This window comes from Dipodomys spectabilis, unplaced genomic scaffold (genome assembly GCF_019054845.1).
Source record: "Dipodomys spectabilis isolate Male_0828 unplaced genomic scaffold, ASM1905484v1 ptg000360l, whole genome shotgun sequence".
NCBI classification, from domain to species: domain Eukaryota; kingdom Metazoa; phylum Chordata; class Mammalia; order Rodentia; family Heteromyidae; genus Dipodomys; species Dipodomys spectabilis.
Genome location: NW_024871037.1, coordinates 332,524 through 341,138, shown reverse-complemented (window position 1 = coordinate 341,138; position 8,615 = coordinate 332,524). Strand labels below are relative to the sequence as shown.

The following is an 8,615-nucleotide window of genomic DNA, read 5'->3' as shown; positions in this document are numbered from 1 at the left end:
CACTCTAACAAAGTGATACACATTGTTCTTTTGTGTGATACACATTGTTCTTTTGTTTATCAGTAAATGTGCTGCTGAAGCAAAAATATCTTAAGCCATCGTCGAAGTTTATTTTTCCCAATAAATGTGGGGTGAGATATCTCTTCCCTTCCATTCTGTGCTAGTTCAATCAGCTCATTCTTGCACTGATTGGAATTTTGGTTGCTTGTGTATGTGTGTCTGTGTGTGTCTGTGTCTGTTTATGGGCATGCACATACACGCAAGCAGTGCCTAGAGACAGAGCCTTGATTGTTTTTTTTTAATATATATAACTCAATGTATCTCAAACTCGTGATCCTTCTCCCTCAGCCTCCCAAGTGCTGGGATTTCAGGCCTACCTCACCAAGTCCAGCTGAAGGATTATAATCAAACCATAGTCTGTTCAATTAAATGTCTGTAGCTAGGGCATGAGCCAGTCACAATATTCAGTAATGGCAGGCACAGAGGAAGCAAAGACATAAGCCTCCGGCTCTGACAGCCTTGTGGAGTCAAGTATACAGCAAGATGCTTTAGAGCAAGGAGGAAAGTGGAGTACTTTGACCAGAATCCCTGGCACTTCAGGAAGCCTATGAGAAATGCAGATGCTCAGGCCTGTCATCCTTAGCTACTCATAAGGCTGAGAGCTGAACAATATTGGTCTGAGGCAAGCCATTACAGACTGAAACGTCTTTAAGACTCATTCCCCAAAATAACCAGCAAAAAAATGCAGGGTTGGAGGCATGGCCCAAAGGGTAGCTCACCCAGCCAAACAAGCAAGAGAATCTACCACAGACACTAAATAAAGTAACAGTTTTGATTACAGCTATAGATCTCAGTCAGGAGTTGTGCAGTGCCTGGGGTTGAAGCACCCCTCCACCCTCCATTTTACTAGGCACACACTGGAGAGCGAGATGGATGGCTATTAAGGAGTATCTGAGTCTGCACAGCCAGGATTGGGCAATTCTAGCAAGCTTTTACGGGGTGACACTGGGACCACATTATTAAGTGATGTTAGAAAAAGTTTTCTCAAGATGTTGGGGTGTCATGTAGGAATAAAGACACTAACTCAAAAGGAACTCAGCAAGGCAGAGTTTTTGTCCTGGGCTTGAACTTGGCTTGGGTGCTATCTCTGAGTCTCTTTGTGTCCAAGGCTAGGACTCTACCACTTGAACCACTGTGCCACTTCTGGCTTTTTCTGAGTATATTGGAGATAGAGTCTCACAGGCTTTCCTTCCCAGGCTGGCTTTGAATCACAATCCTCAGATCTCAGCCTGAGTAGCTAGGATGACAGGTATGAGGCCCCAGCACCCCACTGACAAAGTTTATTTCTACAGAATGGTGCCCTAGTGCCCAAAAATCTAGCAAGCAGGCACACAGAACAGGCAGGCTGCTCCCTTTTTAATCTCTAACCCAACAGGCCCTGGCCCTCCGCTCCCATTGGTTTAGGTCAGGTTCACAATCTGAAAAACAGGATGGGATTAAAATTCAAGGAATTTCTAACGGGCTGTCTGTTAAAGTGCTCAAAAAAGAGATGTATGGGGCTGAGAATGTGGTTTAGAGGTACAGTGCTTGAAGCAGTGCTAGCATGCATGAAGCCTTGGGTTCCATTCCTTGGTACCACATACACAGAAAAAGAAGTGGTGCGGTGGATCAAGTGGTAGAATGCTAGCTAGCCTTGAGCAAGAAAGAAGTTCAGGGACAGTGCCCAGGGCCCTGAGTTCAAGTCCCAGGACTGGCAAAAAAGGAAGGAAGAAAGAAAAAAGGAAAGAGATGTATGTAACCAAAATAGGATTAACAAGGGCCAAGCCAGGCACCTTTGTGGCTCATGTCTGTCATCCTAGCTACTCAGGAGGCTGAGATCTGAGGATCACTGTTCAAAGCCAGCCTGGAGCAGGAAAAGCCGGAGACTCTTATTGCCAATAAACTTCTCAGAAGAAGTCGGAAGTGGTGCTGTGGCTCAAGTGGTACAGCCCTAGCCTTGAACACAAAGGAGGCCCAGGGACAGAGCCCAGGCCCTGAGTTCAAGCCCCAGGACAAGCCAAAAAAAAAAAAAAAAAGGTCAAACCACCAAGCCAAAGCAGAACCCCTTTAGAAAAACAATTCTCTCAACATTGGCAACAAAAAAAGAAGTAATCTACTTAGATAGAAAAGACCCTCTTCTCACAATGGCCAACGTGGGAAGCCACGTCTCCCAATCAACAACCATCCTGCACCTGACCAGCGCAGACTGAGAGAGCTTCAGGCTTCATTTTTCCCGCCATCCTTCGCGCCGGCCCGAGATTGGCCCCACCCCCTGTCCGCTTGGCCCCGCCCTGGGACGCTTAGGCCCCGCCCCTGGGATTCAAAAAGAACCACCCAGCTGGGCTTCGGTCTCCAGCCCCGAGCCCCCTGCGCATGCTCGAGGCTGGCCCCGCCTCCCAGCGCTCTGAGTGGTGGCTTCCCCTTACGTCAGCTCTGCGCCCGGCGCGTCAGGCGCAGAGCGCGGAGTCCAGCTGGTGGCTGGAACGCTGTGGGCGTCATGGCGGCGAGGACGCCGTCCTCGCGCGGCGCGGGCCCTGGCCCGGGCCCTGTGTCGGCCACCGCTTACCCCGACACACCGGCCGAATTTCCCCATCACCTCCAGGCCGGCGCGATGAGGCGCCGCTTCTGGGGCGTGTTCAACTGCCTGTGCGCCGGCGCGTTCGGGGCCCTGGCCGCCGCCTCCGCCAAGCTGGCCTTCGGCCGCGAGGTGCAGCCCGGGGCGCCGCTGCTGCGGGCGGGGCGGGCGGCGGAGGGCGCTGCGGGGCCCGGGGCGGCGCGCGCGGAGCTGGGCGGGCTGGGGGAAGCCTCCCGCACCCCGACTTCGCCATCACCCCCACTCCCCCCCCACCCCGGCCCCCTCGTCCGAGGTGTGCGGCGGGAGACGCCGGGGACTGAGGCCTCCTCCTCCTCCTCCTCCCTTCCCTCGGGCGGGGAGCAGCTCCACCTCCCATCTGACATTTTTTAGCCCCCCCCCCCCACACTGTGCTCAGCTTTCCTCGGCACGTTGACTCTTGAAGGTGAGAAACCTGTTGCCCGTCTTAGTTGTTAGTCCTCCCTTCCCTTCCATCTTTTCCCTGTTCCCGCCGGCCAGTCTACCTGCTCAGCCAGGAAAATTGAGCATTTGGGGATTACCCCCCCCAAGTATAGGCAACATTGAAAAAAACATCGTTGTGGTCCCAGGCCCCTGGGCGGCTTATCTCCCTGCTCTACCCATTCAGGGGGGTACTAGATGGGCCTCGGCTTAATTGGAGGCGGGAGGGAGGATTCATTCGGTGCAGGTAGGCCCTGAGCTGGATGAGGAATGACTGGTTATTTAAATTTCAGCCCTTCCCAAGGTTGAAGTTAGTATTCTGTTCTTAGGTTAAACAACAACAACAACAAAAAAAAATCATTGGATCATAAAGGGTTTTGTATTGGCTTTTTAAAAAAGAGTTCGTTCGGGCTGGAAAGATGGCTCAGTGGTAGAGTGCTTGCCTTGCATGCATGAGGCTCTGGGTTCAATTCCTCCAGCAGCACACAAGCAGAAAAAGCCAGAAGTGGCGCTGTGGCTCAAGTGGTAGAGTGCTGGCCTTGAGCTGAAGAGCTGAGGGACAGCGCCCAGGCCCAGAGTCCAGACCCCATGACTGGCCAAAAGAGAGTTCGTTTTTGTGTGTGTGAACTCGGGGCCTAGACACTTGTCCCTTTAGCTCTTTCTGCTGAAGGCTGGTTGGTGTTTCTACCACTTAAGCCACAGCTCCACTTGCAGGGTTTTTTGTTTTTTGTTTTTTTACTGGTCCATTGGAGGTAAGAGTCTCAACAGCCTTTCTTGCCCAGGCTGACTTCAAACTGTCATCTCAGCCTCCTGAGTAGCTAGGATTACAGGCATGAAGCACTGTTGTCTGATTTTTTTTTTTCCTCCTACCCCACTCTTATTTTGGTCTTGTCTTCATAACCAGAAGATCAGGTTGCCACTAGTCCATTGGTTGCCCCTTCCCAAAACATGCTAGAGATTCAGCTTCTGGGAAAACTAATAGAACAATATCTATATGGGCCCATTCCTTGAAGAAAGTTGTTCTGTCTGTGTTTATTCACTTGTACCAAACAGATCCACATAACCTGTGTGTGAAAGCTTCCTTGCTAAAGGTTTTCTCTTTCATTAAAAATAAATAGTTTTAAGGGTTGAGAATGTGGCTTAGTGGTAGAGTTCTTGCCTAGCATGCATTGAAGCCCTGGGCTCAATTCCTCAGTACCATATAAACAGACAAGGCTGGAAGTGGTGCTGTGACTCAAGTGGTAGAGCTCTAGCTTTGAGCAAAAGCAGCTCAGGGACAGTGCCCAGGCCCTGAGTTCAAGCCCCAGGACTGGCAAAAAATAAAAATAGTTTTAAAACAAATAGTGGGGTGCTGGCACCAGTGGCTCACACCTGTAATGCTAGCTACTGAAGGCGCTAAGATTGTGATTAAACGCCAGCCTGGGCAGTAAAGTCTGTGAGACTATTTCCAACTAAGCACTAAAAATCCCGAAAGGAGAGCTGTGGCTCCTGTGGTAGAATGCTACTCTTCCTCTTCTCCCTTCTCCCTTTTGTCCTTTCCCCTTTCCCCTCTCCTCCTCCATTTTTTTTTCCTTTGAGCTTGAACTCGGCCTGGGCACTGTCCCTGAGCTCTTTGGCTCTAGAGCTCTCCACTTTGACTTTGAGCCACAGCTCCACTACATGGTCTAGTCTTAAGAAAAAGAAAACGGGGGGGGGGGACCCTCAGGGACACACCTAGGCCCTGGGTTCTAGCCTGAGGACCGGTACCAAAATAGATAGATAGATAGGACCTGCAAGTTTTCTAAGCAATGCCAGAACAGCCCAGATAGCCCTAGACAGACAGGGCTTTTGTCTGTGCCATACAGAGCACGGAGAACATTTGCCTGAGTTTGAATCTTGTCTGCTTTCCCCAGTTCTAGGTAAGTTCTATAGTACCTCTGTAAAATGAAATCAAGGAGTTAACAAGAATGTCTTGAAAACATTTAGCACAAATTCCAGCACAGAGGAAAAGCTCAAGAATGCTCAGAGCAGCTCACCTGAGTGCAGAGAGTTAGGCATGAGGCACAGATGGCTCATTTATGCTTGACCTGACCCCAGGAAGGAAAGACCCTTCCTTGACCCTCTCATACACATATCAAATAGTTGCAGCTTAGCTGTTTGGGTCTTAGCGTCCAGACCTGGTTCTTGTGGGATCAGTAAAGGATTCCACTGTTTAGCAGAAACGACTAGATCTGGACTGGCCACTGGTGGCTCATGCTTATCATCCTAAGTACCAAGGAGGCTGAGATCTGAAGATTGTGGGTCAGAACCAGTCTGGGCAGGAAAGTCCCTGAGATTCTTTATCTCCACTTAACCATCAGAAAACTTGGAATGACACTGTGGCTAAACGTGGTAGAGTGGTAGCCTTGAGCAAAAAGAGCTCAGGGAAAGCCAGGTACTGAGGGCTCATGCCTGTCATCCTAGCTACTTAGAAGTCTGAGGATCATGGTTTGAAGCCAGCTTTAGCATTAAAGTCCAGACTTTTTTTTTTTTTTTTTTTTTTTGGTGCCAATCCTGGGTCTTGAACTGAGGGCCTGGGCACTGTCCCTGAGCTTTTGCTCAAGGCTAGCACTCTACCATTTGAACCACGGTGCCACTTCCAGCTTTTTCTGTGTATGTGGTACTGAGGAATCGAACTCGGCCTCAGGCATGCAAGGCAAGTGCTCTACCACAAAGCCACCTTCCCAGCCCTCCATGAGACTTTTTATCTCCAATAAAATACTCAGAAAAAGCTTGGAATGGGGCTGTGGCTCAAGCGGTAAAGCACTAGCCTTATGCAAAAGAAACCTCAGGATAGTACCCAGCCCTCGAGTTCAAGCCCTATGACCACCAACAACTAAAAGACTCCATGTGGATGACCATTTTGCTACTAAGGTCACTCACATGGGCAGCAAAGGTTTTTCCCTGAGTTGGCTCTGCTGCCCGCTAAGGGCTCAGGAAGCTGTGTACTGGGACAGGGGTGGGGGCTCAGTAGACATCTGATCACAGCAGCTCTGGCCTGGCCATGACCGCAGTAACACTTCTCTTGCAGGTGAACATGGGCCTGTGCGTCTTAGGTATTATCACCATGGCGAGTACCAACTCTCTGATGTGGACTTTCTTTAGCCGGGGCCTCAGTTTCTCCATGTCTTCAGCCATTGCCTCTGTTACTGTGACTTTTTCTAACATCCTCAGCTCGGTGAGTACCCCCAAGGGCATGGTACCCTTGTCCGAAGCCTAGGTTCTAAGTGGATTGTCCTTGGGGGGACCCTGCTCCTTTCCCAGACAAGAGAAAGCACAGGAAAGGAAGTAGAGGTTGGATGTGGAGCTGTTTCACAGAGAAGTCTTGGCTTGGGCTGTGGTGGCTCACGCCTGTCATCCTAGTGACTCAGGAGGCTGAGATCTGAGCATCATGGTCTGAAGCCAGCCAGGGCATGAAAGTCTATAATAGACACTCTTATCTCCAATGAACCACCCCCAAAACCAAAAGTAGACCTGTGGTTCAAAGTGTTAGAGCGCTAGCTTTGAGCAAAAAAGCTCAAAAAGGTCCTCCGGGGCCTCAGTGGCTCACAGCTACACAGGAGGCTGAGATCTGAGGATTGTGATTCGAAGCCAGCCAGGGAAGGAAAGTCCCTGTGAAACTCTTATCTCCAATTAACAATTCAAAAACCGGAAGTGGGGCTCAAAAGTGCTAGCCTTGTGCTAGAGTGCTAGCCTTGAGCAAAAGACCTCAGGGGTAGCGCCCAGGCCCTGAGTTCAAGCCTCACAACCAACAAGAATAACAAAAAGCTCCAAGGGCTGGGAATGTGGCTCAGTGGTAGAGTGCTTGCCTAGCATGCATGAACCCTGGGTTCGATTCCTCAGTACCACATACACAGAAAAAGCCGGAAGTGGTGCTGTGGCCCAAGTGGTAGAGTGCTAGCGTTGAACAAAAGCTCAGGGACAGCACCCAGGCCCTGAGTTCAAGCCTTAGGACTGGCAAAAAAGAAGAAAAGAAAAGCTCAGGTCCTGAGCCCCACAACCAACAACAACAACAAAATAGAATTCTTACGAAGTTATAGGAGTGAAACCTGACTGTCAAAAGTCTATGCGTTGTGAACACTGTTATATATTACAGACTGTGGTAGACAATTTGCTCCAGGGAAGTTAGAATGAACTTGTGACTTTGAAATTATGTAATCATTTAATCACAATCAAAAAAAAAAAAGAACCTCGGGGAAGGGAGGGAGGGAGGGGATGGTAGGGGGAAAACAATGGAGGGGGTAACAATGTTCAAGAGGAAGTGTACTTATAACCTCACTCATGTAACTGTAACCCTCTGTATAGTAGCTTTACAATAAAAAAAAAAAAAAAAAAAGTCTATGCGTAATAAGCCAGGTGCTGGTGCCTCACGCCTGTTACCATAGCTACAAACGACATTGAGATCTGAGAGTCCCCGTTCAAAGTCATCCAAAGCCGGAAAATCCATGAGACTCTTACCTGCAGATTAACTGTGAAAAGGCTAGAAGTGGAGGTGTGGCTCCAGGGGTAAGAGAACCAGGTGCAATGTGAAAAAGTTAAGGGGGGAGCGCGCAGGCCGAGTTCAAGCCCTAGGATGGGTACACACACAAAAAGCCTGTGTACTTGCTGACCCTCCAGGCAGCGTAGCTGGCTCCCAGTGTGGAACATCAACGCCCCAGTAGTCGGTCCTCAAGAGAGAGTTGAGCGGTCAGTCCTGAAGAGCGTAGAAGGCCGCAGTTGCCTAACTAGGGTCAGAAATCTCTTAGGAACCCAGTGCTCCTGGGAAACACCTGCTGGGCTGCCACTGGACTCCTCAAAGGCTAAGGCCCTCCCTGCTCTCTCTGCCCACAGGCTTTCCTGGGCTACGTGCTGTATGGAGAGTGCCAGGAGGTCTTATGGTGGGGAGGTGTGTTCCTCATTCTCTGTGGACTCACCCTGGTCCACCGGAAGCTCCCGCCCACCTGGAAGGCCCTCCCACACAAGCAACAGTAACCTCCTGGCTGGAAGGACTCGTGAAAGGTGACCAGGGCTCTGCGGCCTTGGGTTGGTGTTCGCCACCACTTCCAGAGTGGCCTGGATACCCAGCCCTCCAGTTGGTGGCCACAGGGAGATGCTGGAGCAGCCAGGCCAACAGGCTAGCCCCGATCCCAAGAGATCAGGCCTCTGGCCACACAGCCTTGAGGGTGGTACTGCCATACTGGCCTCTGCCCTCCACCCAACATGTGGAGAGTGCTTTGATTCTTTGCCCACCGCCAAAACAACCTCAGACCAGCTGTACGTCTGTGTGGCTCACGCCTGTCATTGTAGCCCCTCAGGAGGCTGAGATCTGAGAATCGCGGTTCAAAGGCAACTCCGAGCAAGAAAGTTGGTGAGACTCTTTCTCACCAGTGAACCACCAGAAAACCAGAAATGGTCGAGCGCTAGCCTTGAACGCAAAAGCTCAAGGACAGCACTTAGGCCGTAAGTTCAAGCCCCACTACTGACCCAAAACAAAACAAGACAAAAAGCCTTGGAGCCCTGGCACAAGCTGAGATCCTGGGTGGCTCAG

General features: G+C 50.5%; 1 protein-coding gene across 2 annotated transcripts; it reads left to right on the top strand.

Annotated features, from left to right (window-relative positions):
- Positions 1–2,524: 2,524 nt before the first annotated feature.
- On the top strand, positions 2,525–8,419 carry Tmem42 (transmembrane protein 42). 2 transcript variants are annotated; one of them, XM_042666041.1, is made up of 3 exons: positions 2,525–2,746; positions 6,120–6,264; positions 8,012–8,419. In XM_042666041.1, exons 1-3 carry the CDS (start codon positions 2,537–2,539, stop codon positions 8,395–8,397), a joined length of 741 nt encoding a protein of 246 aa, XP_042521975.1. In that variant the 5' UTR covers positions 2,525–2,536; the 3' UTR covers positions 8,398–8,419. The 2 variants fall into 2 exon arrangements, with proteins under 2 accessions (XP_042521975.1, XP_042521976.1); XM_042666042.1 differs by having other exon boundaries at positions 6,120–6,266; positions 7,919–8,153.
- Positions 8,420–8,615: the final 196 nt, after the last annotated feature.

Bases quoted from the DNA above. Each gene is read 5' to 3' on its own strand.
- Tmem42 (XM_042666041.1), top strand. From the start codon at position 2,537: ATGGCGGCGAGGACGCCGTCCTCGCGCGGCGCGGGCCCTGGCCCGGGC. The intron at 2,747-6,119 runs GTGCAGCCCGGG...CTTCTCTTGCAG, and splicing joins AGCTGGCCTTCGGCCGCGAG to GTGAACATGGGCCTGTGCGT. The intron at 6,265-8,011 runs CGGTGAGTACCC...ACCCTGGTCCAC, and splicing joins TTTTTCTAACATCCTCAGCT to CGGAAGCTCCCGCCCACCTG.